Source organism: Chiloscyllium plagiosum, chromosome 10 (assembly GCF_004010195.1).
Source record: "Chiloscyllium plagiosum isolate BGI_BamShark_2017 chromosome 10, ASM401019v2, whole genome shotgun sequence".
NCBI lineage: Eukaryota > Metazoa > Chordata > Chondrichthyes > Orectolobiformes > Hemiscylliidae > Chiloscyllium > Chiloscyllium plagiosum.
Window position 1 is genome coordinate 50305887 of NC_057719.1, and position 18832 is coordinate 50324718.

At 38.0% G+C, this 18832-nt stretch overlaps 1 protein-coding gene across 5 annotated transcripts in view; it reads left to right on the top strand.

Moving 5' to 3' along the window:
- arid4a (AT rich interactive domain 4A (RBP1-like)) overlaps window positions 1-18832 on the top strand; it is a 156384-nt gene that overhangs the window by 53266 nt on the left and 84286 nt on the right. For all 5 annotated transcript variants that reach the window (XM_043697753.1, XM_043697756.1, XM_043697757.1 and 2 more), the window contains 3 exons: window positions 321-411; window positions 14931-15010; window positions 15091-15188. In XM_043697753.1, the coding sequence (XP_043553688.1) occupies window positions 321-411; window positions 14931-15010; window positions 15091-15188 (269 nt within the window). The remainder of the gene's footprint in view (window positions 1-320; window positions 412-14930; window positions 15011-15090; window positions 15189-18832) is intronic.

Here is an 18832-nt window from a genome sequence, read left to right on the forward strand (position 1 = left end):
TGGGTTGCTCTTTGGAGGGTCGATGTGGACTTGTTGGGTTGAAGGGTCTGTATGGATTATGATTCTAATTCTAATTCTAACCATGTTACCTAAAGTAAAGAACTGGAAGGCTAACTGAATAAATTCAGTTATATAGAATAATGTCAAGCTGCGTAGATGTGATTGTCATTTACTATTAGGACAGAAAAAAATTCATGTTTGTCTTCCATATTTTTTCCAATCTTTAACACCTGGCACCATAAAGGCATCACCAAAATCGAAGCTTTGTGATTTATATGGGGTGTTTAGTTTTGTTTCAAAATTATTTCTATTGTCTGCAGATTGGCGCATCAGTGGAAGTGAAAGGGTCTGATGGTTCTTACCAAGAAGCTGCCATTAATAAACTGACAGATGCCAGCTGGTATACTGTGGGTGAGTGAACTGTGTTATTTATTTTCTCAAAACTAAATTCAGTCCGATTTTGAAAATCTGGATTATTTCTCTCTGACCTGCCCTTGCAAGCTCCTCATCTTGGGCAGTCTAAACAAGTGTATAAGAGACCATGCTACCATTGACTAATGTCATACACTGTGGTTTTTAACACTGCATGATCTCTGCACTAGCAATAAGCAGGTTCAAATCTTGCTGTAGGACCTCTGTAATTTTGTATATTTCAGTCCAATAAAATGTGGAGAAGTGTTAATATTTAAATTTAGAAAAGACTGACTGATAAGTGCTCTATTATCAAAAATTAAGTCCTTGTGTATTACAAACTTTATAACTAAAATTTTTAATGCCCCTGTTATACTATGTTTTAAGTGTTTATAGTCTTATGTAAATTATCAGACAGGTTATAATCTCACCTATCATGTTCCTGAGGCTGAAATGTATTAGTTGACCAATCAAGACCCACTATCTAAATCCCACAGGAGTTTCATGGAATATTGTCCACTTGCCTGGATGGGTGTAGCTCAAAAAACACTCGAAGCTTGACACCATCCAGGACAAAAGCTCATTTGAATAACACCTAATCCACCGCCTTCAACCTTCACTTCTTTCACCACCATGTATTTACTATCTGTAAGATGCAATGCAATATCTCTTCAAGGCTACTTTGACAGCACCTTCCAAACGTGTGATTTCTATCACCTAAAAGAGGAAAAGCTGACGATATATAGGAAATACAAGTTTCACTCAAAGATACATACTATTATGACTTGGAATTGTATCACCACCCCTTCATTATTGCTGGGTCAACATCCTGAAACTCCCTTCCTAACAGCACTGTGGATTGTCCTACATTCCAAGGGTGGCAGTGGTTAAGAAGGTAGCTCACCGCGACTATCTCGACAACTGTTAGGAGTAGGAAATGAATACTGGGTGACTATAAACGCACACATTTCATGAACGCATTAAAAAGCGAATATACTACTGTGATCTACTCCTGAAGATCTCTCAATACTGGTTGCCAAATCTGTGTGAGTGATTGGTGAGTTTTTGTTTCACAGTTAGAAAGGAACCAAATATGACGGCAACTGATGGACTTCAACAATTTTGAGTATTTGAGACAGACCATGCACAATGTTTGGAGGTTCAAAGATTTTGAGGAATTGAATTATCCCACACAGCATTTTTGCAATTTCAATTACTTTTCATGATTCCACATTCTGAATGTTTTACACGTGCAACACAGGAAAAGAAAATTGCAACTTTTCGAAATTGAAATGTCAGAGAAACCTGACAGTGGAAATAAGTCAGATTCAATTTGGACTTGTGATGCAGTCTGGAAAAGGGATTTGACACCAGTCAATTTAGCTTTGTAATCGTGCAGGTTGATTAGAAGGACCTTAAAAAGGCTAAACAAAGCCACTACAACTATTTGAGGTCTTGTGGTTCCATTCAACCCTCATCTGTGCTTTGTGGCATGGCTTGAAAAAACACACAGGGGAGCAACAGTGCAACGGATTTGCAATCTGCGAGTCCTGAAAATCTTAGAATCAGAAATGAAGAATAGCAAGCAATGCAAATACTCAGATCTGTAATATATTGAAATCTTTCAGTGGAGGAAACGGGGAACCCTAATATGTTGTAAATAAAATTTGCATTCAGGAATTGAGTACAGTGAATAATCTCTCCAAATTCAAATGTTCAAAACAAGAATGGGAACTTTGCGTTAGTTGACCAATCAAGACCCACTATTAAGAGGTCTGTAGTCACCTTCAGTCACTTCATGACCTTCCTTCCATCATACAGTCAGAAGTGGGGATATTCACTGATTTGGAGAAAGTAAGGGCTGCAGATGCTGGAGGTCAGATTTAAGAGGGTGGTGGTGGAAAAGCACAGCCAGTCAGGCAGTATCTGAGAAGCAGGAGAATCAACGTTTCAGGCATAAGCAGAATATACTATCAAAATTTTATAATTTGTATACTTCAGACTTACTTGAAGATGATCAGAAACAAGTGAAAAAATTATGGACTATGTTAGAAGATGAAATACATGTGACAGTTAATTTCGGGACACATCAGTTGGATTTTGTTACATCTACAGGTAGCGACCACAAGAATCAATTGACACACGTCAGTCACTGCTGGACATTTAAGATCTGACTTTATAGATCACAATTATTTGAAGATATATTGGCCCAGATATTCTGATGGCCAGAGAATCATTGGATCAGTGTACACTGAAATTATCTTTCCCACCCTGACTTTTTTCGCTGCTGAATTCTTGAATTCCTGGACAGTTTCAGAGGTGATGGCAGGATTGGTGAATGGCGGAGGTGGAGTTAGATCAGGATGTATTCACTGGAATATTGCAGGAAGGAGGATCTCAGAAAACCATATAATTGTAACAGGATTAGATAAGGGTCCTTAAACTACCAGGAATTGTAGTTGGAGAATAAAGGGTAAAAGTTTTAGGATTTGGGTGAGAACAAGCGTTCTTTGCCCAGATTGTGTGGAATTCACTACCACATCGTGGTTAAGGCCAAAACATTTGCTTCGATAAAGGAGGTAGGTACAGTACTTATGGCAGGATAAGGGTATTGAGCTTGATGATCTACCATCATCATATTGAATGACAGCAGGCTTGAGGGAAGTTGAATTGCTTACTTCTGCTCCTGTCTTCTATAATAAAGAACCAAGAGTAAGAAAATAATTGGTAGGAGTGCATAAAATAAAAAAGTCCATGAAACAGTAAAATAATCTTCACTATTCAATTTTAACAAAATAAATGCAACTGATAATGGTCAATAGGTGTTATGAATAGATGAAATAATGATTCTAAAACATGTCTGTATGGATTTCAGCAAAATGAGCAACATACTTCCTCATAGTAGACTGCTCAGTAAGATTAGATCACATGGGAGAGCTAGCCAATCAGATGCAAAATTGGCTCGGAAGTAGAAGACCGAGAGGGTGGTGGTGCTTTTTGGACTGGGCGCCTGTGACCAGTGGTGTGCCATGAGGATCAACGCTGGGTCCACTGTTTTTCATCATTTATCTAAATGATTTGGATGTGAATATAGAAGTTATTGTTTCTAAATTCACAGGTGATGACATCAAAATTTGGTCAAGGTGGTTATCTCGGTACAATGGGACGTTGAGTGGCAGATGCAGTTTAATTTGGGTAAATGTGAGGTGTTGCATTTTGGTAAGGCAAACCAGAAAAAGATTTATATCCTTAATGGTAAGGCCCTAGGCAGTGTTGTTGAACAAAGAGACCTAGGGATACAAGTGCATATTTTCTTGAAAGTGATGTCAGGGGAGACAGGGTGGTGAAGAAGGCATTTGGCACTCTTGCCTTCATTGGTCAGAACATTGAATACAGGAGTTAGGAGGTCATGTTGCGGCTTTACAGGACATTGGTGAGACCACTTTTAGAATACTGCGTACAATTCTGGTCACCGTTCTGTAGGAAGGATGTTGTTAAATTTTAGAAGGTGCAGAATAGATTTAGAAAGATGTTGCCAGGACTGGAAAGTTTGAGCAAGAGGGAAAGGCTGAATCGGCTAGGATTTTTTTTTCCCCAGACCAAGAATTGCCAAGTGTCACCATATGGCAAAACATTTGAGATCTCCATTTGACAGTATTAATCGGATAAACCAAGATTTTGTTTTTGAAGGCTGGCTTTTATCACGTGGAGGCAATAAATGGTATTACATAAAAAATTGACATCAACTCAAGGAGATGTCTAATTATGTAAAAGCTAACAATTCTTTCATAGATAGAAATCACGCAGTGAGAGAATCTAAAATAGTTTTAGAAGATTATAATGAAGGCAGCTAGTGTACTGTCATTGTGCAATAAAGCAACACGCCAGTGACTCAAGACCACTGAGATAATAGTTACAGATATCCAAGAAATTAGCGAGACTAAACTGGTTGTAGTAGCAAACCACTGTCATTTCAGAGAGTTTTAAACTCTCAATATACCAAAGTTTTGACATAATGAAAGTGGTGTGTATGGCATTATTTGCCATACACTCCAAGTGTAAGATTACAAGTGTGTAATCTTATGAAGAGAGTTATTGCAGTGTATCTGTAAGTAGGTTATGTCCTCAATCATCAGACAGGATATGATGTCATGTCACCTGACACAGTTGGAATGTGTTTGTTGACCAAGCAACATGTTGCTGGAGTTTTTAAATGAGTACATATATGTACTGCAGCAATCTTCAATAAAGAAGTCATAGTGCAGTTTTACTTGGCCTACTTGAGTGGTAAATTTGAGTTTGTAGAATAGAAGAAAACCCAGCAACCCCTCCCATTTGGTTGAGTTTGGCAGGGCATTGTGGGGAAGGCAAAGATTCTGTGACAGAAAAATATTTCTTAATTTAAAAGTTCTAAATGTAATTGTCAGCTGACAGGATGAATATTCTGAGAATGAGGTCAAATGAGCCAATTAATAATTGATTTAATTAGTTGGCTTGTGAATAATATAGATAGCCGTAGCTCATTGGAGAATATATATGGGCTAGTTGGATAGACTGATTAGTGGGAAATGGAGTTCAAACTCTGTATCGATGTATGGTGATGCATTTGGCCAAGGCAAACAAGGCAAGTAATACATGTTAAATGATAGAACCCTAGGAGTAAGGATTGATGCTGCAACTATAAAAGAAAATGTTGTTATAATCCTACCCGTCCACAGGGTTGCTCTGTCGTGAGAGGGATAGGACTGATGGTGGTTTAACCTGATGGTCATTACGATTCAGTTAAGGGAAATGGTTAAGGAGGAGAGTCCTTTATAACAATCTCAGCAGGTGTGGGAATTGAAACCATGCTGTTCATGTTTTTCTGTATTGCAAACCAACATTCTCAGCAACTGAGCTAACTGACCCTTGCTAGAACCCTGCAATGGAAATGTACCAAGGTGTTCCCTGGCCTGGTGAATTTTGGTTATGCAAAAAGATTAGGTAGACTCGGGTTATTTTCCTTGGAGCAGAGGATGGTCATGATTGAGGTGTATAAAATTATGAGGGGCAGAGACGGAGGAGACAGGAAGGAAAATGTTTGCTTCAACATCTTCACCTGACATAGATTTAAGATACGGGGCAGGTTCAGAGGAGAAATGAGGAAATACCTTTTTGCTGTGAGTGGGTGGGATCTGAAACTCGCTTCTTGTAAGGATGGTAGAAATAGAGACCCTCATAATATTTAAGAACTATTTTGATGTACAGTTGAGAAGCAAAGGCATACCAGGCTATGGGTCAAGGGCTGCAATATCATGGTAGAATGGTTAGATGGTTGTTTTTGACCTGCAAGACTGGGTCGAAAACCCCTTTCCATGCTGTAAACCTCTGATTCTGTGCAGGAAACAGTCAGATCTGGCAGCACCTGTTCAGAGAGAAATAGTTCAGTTTCCAGATCAATAGCCCTTCAAAGTTCTGATGAAAGGTCATTAACTTGAATCATGAACACTCTTTCCCTCTCCATTGATGCTTCTGAAATGGCTACGTTTCTTTGAATAATTCAGGTTTTTATTTCAGACTTCCAGCATCTACAGTATTTTGGTTTTGTTCCAGTTAGTTTTGTTTTCCTTTCTCTCTTGCACCTAGTCGCATATGCGGCAGCCAGTGCTTACGCAATGAGATTTATCTGGAACAGATGACATCCTAACTTTGAAAGCTGTAACTTGAGCGGGACCATTATGAACCAAGCACGGCTGACCAGGACATGCTTCAATTCTTACTGTGATGGGTATATTGGAAGGAATTGCTAATTGACCTATTTGACCCTTTATGTATATGCTTCCTTGACAATCAAGTCCTGGACTAACTGGGATTTCTGCCTCAGAAGGATGGACTTTACCATAATACCACAAGTCATTGAGAGTTTAATTAGTTTCTTTTAAATTATTTTCATGGGCAGCTAATATCACTTCAATGCAAGTCCAGCATTTATTGCCAATCCTTTGTTCTGAATGGCTATTTCAAATCACCATGAAAAGACTACCTAGGAGAAAGTGAAGACTGCAGATACTGGAGATCAGACTCCAAGAGTGTGGTGCTGGAAAAGCACAGTCAGTCAGGTAGCGTCCGCGGACCAGGCAAAACCACATTTCAAGCATAAATCTGAATGATTCTCCAGCTCCCTGGATGTTGCCTAACTGGCTGTGCTTTTCCAGTCCCACACACTTCAACAATGAAAAGACCACCACATTGTTGTGGTCTAGAGTCAAATGTAGGCCAGATCAGATGAGGATAACAGATTCGTTTCCCTAAAGGGCATTAGTAAAATAGCTGGGATTATTGTGACAATTGGTGAAGGGTTCTTATGATCACCTGCACTCAAACAATTTTTACATTCCAATTTTATTCACTGAATTCAAATTCAACCAGCTGTCATTTTAGGCTTTGGTGCCAAACCCTGGAACCTTAGTCTGGGCCACTGGACTACTATTAACCTACTCCTTTATTCAATTTCTTAATTTGCATCTTTCAATCCAAAGTTACAATTTACCTTTGCGATATGGTGTAACTTAAGATAGTATTATTCGTCTTTTGTGGCAAGCTGCAGTCCTTGACCAAAGCGTCTTAAATGACGGAGATATGCAGCATGTTTGAAACCTTTCCGTAACCATTTTTATTATTGTGTTGATGCCAAATGCAAATAGTAAAAGACTGTGTAAAATGGATTGTAATTAATCTCGTGGCATGTTGTCAGCACCACTACTGCTGGAAAGTGTACTTTTACATGGATGAAGGGTATTAATAAGATCAGGGAACCGTAAGGGCAGATCGATTAGCCATAAGAATCTGCAGGACCTTAATGAGACTGCATTTGGAACACTGTGCAGAGTTTTGGTCTCCCTATTTGAAAAAGGATAAAATTTCATTCATAGCATTTAAAGAAGGTTCTCTGGAATCATTCCTGGGATTGAGGGCTTATATGAAGAAAGGTTGAACAAGTAGAACCTTTTACTCCTTACAATTTAGAGTGAGAATTGCTGTATTGAAACATGTAAAGATCTTGAATGAGCTTGGTAGGGTAGATACTGAGAGATTATTTCCTGTTGGGGAGATTAAAATTGTGGGTATAGTTTATTAATAAGAGGTCTCCCTTTTAAGACTGCGATAAGGATTTGTTTTTTTCCCTGAATGTCATTAGTGTATGGAATTTTCTTTCCCAGAAAACAATGGAGAATGTACCACTGAATTTATTTAAGCTGGTTTGAGGTAGTTTTGATAGGCAAGTATTATTTAGGGGGACATGCAACAGGCAAATGGAGTTGAGACCACAATCTAATTAGGTATAATCATGTTGAATGGCAGAGCAGGCTTGAAAAGCTGTTTGGCCTACCGTTGCACTTAAGTCCTTCTGTTCTGATGCAGAGTACCACAGGCAACCTGGGTACGAAACTGAGTGACAAGCTATCTGTTTTGAATTGCAGTCCTGTGATCTGCAAGTCCAGAGCAGCATGTAGACTTTGTTCCTACTTCTGATTGCTGCACCTTCCCTAACGTGCCGGGAGGGTCCATCAGCCAGAATAAACATACTTTTATGTGTTGCTCTCTTAAAATGCAATGTACTACTGCCATGCAGATTGGATGGATTCTATGCCATTGGCAATTTATTGTAATGGAGAATAATAGTGATACTATAATGTGAAAGGATAATTATATCAATTTTAACACAAGCTCAAAGTCCTAGCAAATACACTCAACACTGAGACAAATATTTTCCATTTGGAAGTGTATTATAATTTATTAATACTATTATGTTGGTTTTTAAATTTGTCTTGGCAAAACATTGGAGAGTGTTTGAAAATATATGTTCAGTAAGATTTAGATAAATTGATATGTTGCTGATTCTTTTCTGTTGGAGAGTCAATAAGATGTGTTTGCGATCTGCATCCTAACATTATCAAAAGAAGTAGGACTGTGATCCATCAACCTGGGATCAAGTACAAATTGTCATGTGGGAATTTAAGCTGGATTTACTCGCGTGGAGTTCTCAAAGTACTTCTGTTTGGGGAGGCCAAGGCCTAATGATATTATTGTGAGACTGTTAATCTAGAAACTCAGCTAAGAAAGTAGGGACTCCGGTTTGAATCCCATTGCAGCAGATGATGAAATTTGAATTCAATAAAATATATCTGGAATTACAAATCTACTGCTGAAACCATTGTTGATTGGTGGAAAAACCCAACTGGTTCACTAATGGCCTTCACAGAAGGAAATTTGCTATCCTCACCTGGTTTGGCCTACGTGTGATGTTTGACCCACAGCATTATGGTTGATTCTCAATTGCCCTCTGGCCAATTAGGGGTGGACAATGAATGCTGGCCTGGCCAGCGATGTCCACATCCTGTGAATCAACTAAAAAACAAATCTTGTAGCTCACTACGGTAATGTAGCTGTTTACTCCCTTGGCAAATGAGTAAATTCATTAGGGAACACGACACCCTTAAAAGAGCATTCTTCTGAACTTTGCAAGCTGTTTTGTGCTTAATTTCTTTTTCCAGGAACTAACCAGGAAATCTATGTTTTAACTCTGTGATGAGTGTGTTTTTGAAAGAAACTTTAATTTCACTTTCTTTTGAGTCAACCTGTTAGTTCCATCCAGTTATGTAAGAAGGACTTTGGAACTTTCTTGCAGAATGGTATGTATGTGTTGTTGAACTGACCAGTGTTGTATAATTGGCACAATGTTACACATTTCCTTCAATAAATTGAAGCTTGATTGCAGTTTGGACTCTTTCCCAATATTTGAAACTCAGACTGACAGCAAATGACAATTTCCAGAAGTATACACATGGGTCATCAGTAGGAATGATGAGGTGTAAGGTTTTCAATTTTCCTTTTTCCTTGGTACATTGAAGTGAACATGTTCTTCTGTTTGCTCATGGAGTGGAAAATATTGTTAAACAGTTTTGTTTAAGAGAAAGTTAATGAGTGAGATGAGTATGATACACTAAAGGGAAAGATGATAACCAACCAGCAGTAAAAAAGTTGACTTAGTGTTCTGAAAATGGTAGGGTTTTAAATGTTTGTAGTTCTTGATATAATATTTTGGTTGAGTGACAGATTTCATGGTATCTTTTGACAGTAGCAATGGCTTTTTACATACCATTTTTAATGTAACAAACCACTTTTTAAAAAGTTAATTTGTGGGAAATGGGCACCTCTGGCTGGCCAGCATTTATTGCTCATCCCTAGTTGCCCCTGAGAAGGTGCTGGTGAGCAATTTTCTTGAACCGCTGCACTCCACCTGCTTTAGGTTGACCATTAATGCCATTCACGTAGGAATTGTAGGAGTTTGACCCAGCAACAGTGAAGGAACAAAGAGATATTTACAAGTCAAGATGGTCAGTGGCTTGGAGGAGAACTTGTAGTTGATGGTGTACCCATGTATCTGCTGCCCTTGTCCTTCTGGATGAGAGTGGTCATGGGCTTGCTAATAGGAGTATTCACAACCAACATTTGATGCCAAATGATTTAATGTGATATTATGCCAGATAATGAAAAATTTGATCAGAAATATAGGTTTTAATGAGCATCTTGAAGGAAAGAGATGGACAGGTGTAAGAAGTGATTTTGAGAACTGAAGGCCTGTTTGTTAGTGGTGGAGCAAATAAAATGAGGAATCCTTAGAGATTAGAATTAAAGGAGGCCAGATGGCTTAAGCATTGAGAGTCTGAAAGAGATTCAAGCTGAAGAGGGGTGAGACTATGGATGGATATGAAACTGACTAGCAGAGAAATAATTTAATGACTGCGAAGGAATCGAGAGTGGAGTTGGGGTATATTTTGATGTTCAGTCCTCGTCAAAATTTACATTTGTTTTTCGGTGATGATGCCAAAAGTTAGAATGTAATTAGAATTAGATTTTATTGTCACGTGTACCTGAGCAGAGTGAAAAGTGTACAAAGTTGACATTCCTAGCACCATCTTAGGTACAAGGTACCTAGATACAAAATCTTAGGTACAGGGTAGAAAAATAAAGCTAGAAGGTCAATATTTGAGAAATAAAAGACATAGGAACAGGTTGAGAAATGAGAGAATGTAAATGTAGCAACACTCAAGCTTTCATTAGATAAGTATGAATGGAGCCAGGCATGTGAAGACCCATTAAGCTGGAAGGCACTGTTAAGTAACTAAGGAACATTCTGTCACCTCCAATGTCAAAGGCTGCATAGAGGAAATGAAGAACAATAAAAGAAAGATCAACTTTATCACTGATATGTATTCATTATAACATGACACTGACACTTGAACCAGGATTCAATATGCTGCATTTGTTCATGATAACATCAGGATGTTAATGAGTTTATTTTCCCTCACCGATTATTGTAGATATTTTCTAATCAACTCTATTCAAAGATGTTATTGCACACCTCTTCAACAAATGGGCTTTGAACCTGGCCATCTTGGCTCAGTGATAGGGACACTATCACTTTACCACAAGACATCCTCAGAATGTTGATTAGTAGTACTATTGAAGTGCCTAGAACACGAACAGTTAAGTGAAGTTCTGACAAGTTAAATTGGTTTAACTATTTCTGTTGCTAAGTAAATTGATAATTACATGGGACTGCATTTAAAATGATCACTGAAACAATGAAGTGAGAGATTGGAAGTTTGTGTTAAGAGAAGTTAAAAGTTGTCAGGAATAGTGGTGGAAATAGTATTCGATTAACTTCTAAAAGAATAAGCATATTGTTATCTCATTTAGAGAGGTGAATTGTCTCCTTTCCTTGTCCCACTATTCCACTGGCCTCAAATATGCTTGATTTAAAAGGAAGGTGATATTAGTAATTTTTTAAAAATAAAGTTGTATATATCTCAGTGCCAGAACAAATCAGCCAAATTCTATTTGTTACCCAATAAATTGTTTACTCAAGCAACAGTGCAAAGCTTATTAATGAAAGGTTTAAAATGTGTAAATATAACCAACCATGCTTCTTGAAAAAATGACTCCGATGCGCAGGCACTTAGTTAATTAAAGCTTGGAAAAATTTTTTTTATATTACTCAAAAAGGCCATCGGGCCAATGAGTTCAATTCCAAATTGTTTGAAATGCTGGTTCGTAGCCCAAATCACTTCCCACACAAGCTGTTGATTTCTCCTCAGTTCTATTATGATTGGTTGCATCTCTTTTCCTGGAGACTGATGTAGTTTTAGACTTTTACTTCAAAAATCCTCCACTTGCAGCAATGAGGTCTTCAGTGGATTTTCAGCACTCAACCTTTCCTGAGCAGAATTTCAGAGAGAAAGGGTGGGGATTTAAGGTTCTTTCCTCGTGGCAAGTTGTCTAAGACCATCTTTATTCAAGACCAATATATTTTCACCTGCAAACTGAATTTTGTGACTTCTCTAAAAGTTATGAAGTGTATCCATCTGGCAGCTTGTGTGCTTTGCGAGTGCAACATTTTTGCTGCTGCAGCCAGTATCCTCTGTTTTGAGTAGTTAGTTTCAAAACATTTAGATAAATCCAGCCATTGATGTTATTCATTAATATTTTAGATGACAACTCGCCAGCACAACACAATAGAGGCAGTCTCCCACTTAAGAATGAGTTCTGTTCTAAAGTCTGTTTGCAAGTCGATTTGCATGCAAGTTAAAACACAATGCAGAATAATGTCAAGCAGTTATTCATAAATACAGAAAAGGTTTGTAGATGGAGGTCTCTAAAATTACATCTGTGATGATATTGTGGCTTTAAGAGGTTCTTCTACCCTTGTTTCTTCTGAGATTGAATGAGAGGTGTCGAGCATTCTGTAAGAATGTAAACAGCTTGTGGCACCTTAGAGGTTTTTTCTCAAAAATTGGAAGAATAGAGGCAGCCTGAATGAGTGTGGTCAAGCTCTCACAGAACCAGGGTTTTTTAGTTTAGCTTTCAGCAATTGCTATTGAATTATTCTTTCCCCCACTTGGTTGCAGCCAAAAGCTGGGGGTTCTCTGCCTGCTCCGGGAGTTCCATGTGAGACAATCTGTTTTCTGAATTTGCCTTTTGCCAAGGGTGTGCTTATGGGGTAGTCCTACATTGGAACAATTAATTAGTAATAGTTTCTGTGTGTATTATTCTGTTAAGTTTTCCAGTAGAGTTAAGTTATTCCAATTCCTCCTTTCTTTTGTTGGACTTTAACTATAGTGGATGAATAAAGCTTGTTTTGCTTTAAGTCCGGTAGTTTAACCAATCGAATGGCATCTGGAACACAACACATAATATTTACTCTTAAAATAAGAAAAAAAAAAGATCTAAAAAAATCTTCTGAATACTTCGAGGTTGGTCTAGTCCATAACACATGCCTATATACAATTACAGCGTTCATAAGTTGGACCGTTGTAAATGAGGACCCCCTGCACAATTTAGGCATTTACAGCTAGAATGCAGTGGAATATGATGAAATGAATAGCTGCCTCAGAGAATTGACACAACCACCCTGGAAAATTTATGAGGAGTGGTTTCATGGTTATCATGGTGAGATTTTCTCCTGTCAGCTGCCCAGATATTAAGATAGTAAATAATTATATTTCAGATAAAAATAGAAAATTCTGGAAATACACAGTTTCTCAATTTGGCATCTGTAAAAAGAGAAGAGATAGGTTATGATATTTTGAGTACAGGTCGTTCTGTTATAATGCATGTTTCATCAAAGCAAATTTGCTGTAATGCAAATGACAAATTGGGGACTCTGCTTCTACAGTGCACACTTTTAAAAGGTGGCTATAACACAATTACAGCACCAACACTTGAAGCACTGTTTCTAAAGTGTGATTTTTCTGTTACGTAGGGTTGCACAAGAATGCAACCATCACGTTATACAAGAAGTGACCATATATTTAGGATAACCGCAACTCTCATAACTTTGCAACATGGCAGAAAAGTAGTCATAGTTTTTCTTTTGTGATTGTCGGTGATGAGTAGCTTGCTATGTATTCGCTTAGCTTGGTTGGGTGACTGGTTTACAATTCAGTGATACGAATAGCCTGGGTTCAGCTGAGGTTACCATGGAGATCCTACCTTCTCAACCTTGCCCCTCACCTCAGGTCATCTCTGCAATGAAAGGGTAATCTTGTGGCTTGGTCAGACTATGGTGACTTTATTCTTTCTTTATCTTCTTTGAATTCAAGTTGCCTTACATTGTAATTTCTCCTTCTTAATTTTGAAAGCTGCAATTTCAAGTATGAATTTGAAGTTTGTGATTAAAATAACCTCAGTTCTGTTCTTTTCCATAAGGCAACCTGACACATGTTAGCACTTGAAGGACATACACTACACCAGCCAGGTCTCTTCCTGATGAAAGTCTGGCCATTCCCTGGTAGCTTTTTAATTTTATTTACCATAGATAAGTCATCAGATCAGTTTTCTTTGCAGATAAGCTACTTAATGGCAATCTTTAAGTTATATGTATTTTACGTCAAATACTTTTCAACTACTCTAAGGACTTTTGAAGAAAGGCTTTCGCAAGCATTCATTTGTGCACAAAGTTAGAGTTAAATGGAAAGCTTTATCATCTTCCTTAACTTTGAAAAATAGCGGAATAATCGATTAGCTTGTGACTTGGGCTATAAATTGCCAAACAAATTGATTAACTGAGAAATGAATAATGAAGTCTGTGTTCAGTGTGGTTTTAGGTTTAAGTATTCCATCTTTTGTAAGTGGCAAAATAACAGTTGTTATACTTTGCTAAACTGTCTGAAGGTTTCTGACTGAATATTACATAGTTTGGAGGCTTAATGATTTACTATTTCAACTGAGAGTTTAGATGGATGGGCTCAACGAGAAAGCAATAAGTTGAGATCTGTAGTATTATTGTTTGAACTTATGTCTGTGACTGTGTGAATGGCACCTCCCATAATGATGATTTAAGAGAACACTTGACAGAGACTTGAATGGAGTTTGATCATGACATTCAGCAGAAGCTGTGCATAGATCATTAATGTATCATAAGCTAGTTAATATTTGAACCTACCATTGGATAAGCAATCCCTCCAAAGTTGGATTAACCAGTTTACAAAATAAACCATCAAAACTTGTCCAGGACAAATGGAATACATAGTATTTCAGAACAAAGCTGCTGACAGAATCAAAATTTAAATCAAAATTTAAATCAATATCACTGGTTCCTTTTATTTAATTAGGTCCTTCTATCTGATGCCTGCTGCAAATGTAATAGGTGTTCTTTGGTTCATTTTGGCTTAATCTTTCTGGGTTGCTAAGTTTTTAATGTACTGTAATCAAGTCATAGATGTCTATGGCTTTCTTCAGTTCTGTCAGTCATGCAACAAAAAGCAACTAATTTTACATAATAAGGCAGGATAGAACTCTCATGCTGTCAGGAAAAAAAAACTGGTATTTTCTTTGAATTCTGTGCTTTGGTTTTGACCAACTCCTAGCTGGAATTACTGTAAATCTGAACTGGTTAGCAGTTGATGCTGTTGTTCAGGTTATAAATTTGCTGTTTGATTTCTGATTCTAATTTGGGAAGGTTTTTTTTTGTCCAGTGTTTGATGATGGAGATGAGAGGACCCTTAGGCGTACATCTTTATGTCTGAAGGGGGAGAGACACTTTGCAGAGAGTGAGGTGAGTAAGTGTTTTTATCTAGACATTATAATGAGGTGATCTTCATAATACAGAACAGTAACTTCAGTGCTTGCTTTCAGACCCTTGATCAGTTGCCATTAACAAACCCAGAGCACTTTGGCACACCAGTCATTGGGAAGAAAACAAACAGAGGAAGGAGATTATCCTCTGCTCCTACGTAAGTACCGTTTTACTAGTTTTTTAATCCAGTCATAGGATGTGATTGTCACTAACTAAGTCAGCATTTATTGCCCATCTCAACTGGCTTTGAGAAGGCGGTGTTAGGAAGGGAGTTAATTTGTTTTATACTACTTAAATGTTTTGTTAAGGAATTTTTGTATATTTTTCTGAGATGTAACCAAGAAAATGATTCTTAGTATGGAATGTAATTGACAATGAGAAATTAAGTAGTATGAGTTATAGCTGGTGTGGCACTTGGGAAAGCATGATTAAAAATCAAATTGTAACTGACATCAGTAGTGATAATCCCATGTGATTTTGAAAGATGGTGCCATAATTCTTTTAGATTTTAATCTGTTGACTGGTTATGTTTATGTTTAGAAATCTGATTTTACCAACTTCTGGCAATTTTTTCTAATTTAAAGGGATTTTCATTTGGACAGGAAAGTTGAGAAGAGTGAACAAATACTCTTTGTTTGGCATTTAGTTTTGCAATATCATTAATTGCTTACTTTGCTCAGATTACTTGTTACCAAATGTTCAGATCGTAGACTAAACAAAAAAGTAATGTGTTATCTTAGTCTCATAGGGGAACTTGGAAAACTGTTTTGCATGTCACAAAGGCAAAAATATTCACATTATTTGCCTCCGTATAAACCAGAATGCTCCACGAACTGAAACCACCTAGTGAGCTTGCACACTTGGCCAACCAGAAACCTTACAGATGATGATCAGCACCTAAGCAAGACTAGTTTCAACACTGTGAGGTTTAATAGAAGTATGCCAGAAGCAACTAATGCTCTTTATATATGATCACTTTCTGTGGCAATACTGATTCAACAATTTTCTTTTTATTTCAAAAACCACGTGTAGCTCCTCAAACCCGTTAAGTACTGACAGAGCTCCAGTAATTGAATACGCATCCCACTATCAGTAAGATCCGTATTCCTTCCATTAACCAGCACCTGATGTGTTCCTGGATAATAGAAAATCTTTCTGCATTTTGAATAATAAACTGGACGCTTTATTTAAATTACCAACCTCCTTAGTCAGTCCTGATGTTGTGAGACTGATGGTCATTGGGTTTGAAACAAAGAAATCTTTCAACTGGTACTGGGGTTTTATGCATTGATGTATTGAATCCATCCAACATTGTATGTTCAAACCTCATTTCAGAATGTTGTTAGTCAGCTGTTAGTACTTGATGAACTTGTAACCCAGACAGTTAAACAGTTTAAATATCAAAATATTTAGTGGGTTGTTCTTGTGATTATTTTCATGTGACTAGTTGCTTTCCACCAACTCCAAAGTTGATGAGACAGTTGGGAAGAGACTATCTTTCTGACTCCAGGTGATGTTTTATCTGGAGAGTTGGACTTTGTTTTTGTACTTGCAAAATATTGAATGAATTTATGAAGAGGAGAATGGGAAGGTCTCCCTTGAAGGTGTTGTGATTTCCTTTCTAACAAGAAAAATATATCCATTAAGCTTATTACTGGTCAAGGTGAACAATATCAGCCAAAAATTATAAACCAGAGAGTTAATCTGCTTGGAACAATTAATTTTAAATGTGATAATATGTACCCTTGACGTGCACATTTCAATTTTAAATAAATCTGCAGCCCAACTGCATAATTTACAGATAAATGTGTCCTCATTAATATAAAATTAACAAGTGTCAAGATATGGAGCTGGAAAATGTGTTGCTTGAAAAGCGCAGCAGGTCAGGCAGCATCCAAGGAACAGGAGAATCGACGTTTCGGGCATAAGCCCTTTTCCTGAACAAGGGCTTATGCCCGAAACGTCGATTCTCCTGCTCCTTGGATACTGCCTGACCTGCTGCGCTTTTCCAGCAACACATTTTTCAGCTCTGAGCTCCAGCATCTGCAGTCCTCATTTTCTCCAAGTGTCAAGATATAAGCTAACTAAGGCTAATGGAAGTGAAAAATCAGACCGCACTAAGTCAGGCGCTAGGAGGCTTGAAAATTCCAAGCTGTGCAAACAGAGTCAAAGAGATGTACAGCATGGAAATAGACCCTTCGGTCCAACTCATCCATGCCGACTAGATATCCTAACCTAATCTAGTCTCACTTGGCCCGTATCCCTCTAAACCCTTTCTATTCATATATCCATCCAGATATTAAAAATGTTGCAATTGTACCAGCCTCCATCATTTCCTCTTTCAACTCATTCCATACGCGCACCACCCTTTGCATGAAAACGTTGCCCCTTAGGTCCCTTTTAAATTTTTTCCCTCTCGCCCTAAATATATGCCCTCTAGTTCTGAACTCTCCCATCCAAGGGAAAGGATCTTGTCTATTTACCCTATCCATGCCTTTCATGAACATGACTCCGAGAAAGTGTCCTGGATGGGTTAATTTTGATCTTTAGTGGGCGAGGACCAGTTTTGTGCCCTAGAAATAGTTCAGAGATATCTATATCCTTCTAGTGGGCATGAAAGATCCCAGAAAGCAAATTGAAAAAAAAATGGTGAGTTCTCCCAATGATCTGATCATCAATTATTTCAAGCCTCGAAGAAATTAATTGGTTTAATTGGTCTTCCATCTCACTTAGAATCATAGAGTCATACAGCATAGAAACAGACCCTTCAGTCCAACTAACCAATGCCAACCATAATCTCAAACTAAACTAGTCCCACTTGCCTATGCTTGGCCAATATCCCTCCAAACACTTATCTAAGTGTCTTTTAAATGTTGTAACTGTTTCCTCAATCATCCCTTCCTCCAGAAATTCGTTCCACACATGAACCACACTGTGTAAAAAGAAAAATTGTCCCTAATGGCTTTTTAAACATATTTCTCCTCTCACCTTAAACAAATGCCCCCTATTCTCATAAACACTAACCTTGGGGGAAAAAGACACATGCCGTTCGCCTTATCTATACCCCTCATTCTTTTTTGAACTTCTGTAAAGTCACCCCTCGACCTCGACACTGCAATGAAAAAAGTCCCAATATATTCAGTGTCTCCTTAATTCAAACCCTCCTTTACTGAGGTTTTTTTTTCTGAACCCTCTCCAGCTTAATAATATCCTTCCTATAACCAGACCTGTACATAATATTCCAGAAGAGGCCTCACTAACATCCTATACAATCTCAACATAATGTCCCAACTCCTATACTCAAAGGTCTGAGCATTGAAGGCAAGCATGCTCAACACTTCTGTGTTCAAATTGACTGCCACCTTTCCTCATTTTACAATGTTCACTACAAATAGTAATTTTGTACTACTGAACTTAATTATTACTAAGAATTCGAAAGCTTTTCAGCTAGTTCTTACCAAGACAATTCACAATAATACCAATATTCCGAGAAAACATCATTTACATTCTGAGAAGAGTGCTGATTGGTTGGCAAGTGGACTTTGGTAGAGGCGTTGTCCTGGAGAATGTATATGTCAGATGATGATTGACAGTTAGCAGCTGAACAGTATTTAAGTTGTGGACGTTTCATCCCCTGTCTAGGTGACACCCTCAGTGCTTGGGAGCCTCCTGTGAAGCGCTTCTGTGATCTTTCCTCCGACATTTGTCACTATAAATGCCGGAGGAAACATCACAGAAGCGCTTTACAGGAGGCTCCCAAGCACTGAGGATGTCACCTAGACAGGGGACGAAACGTCTGCA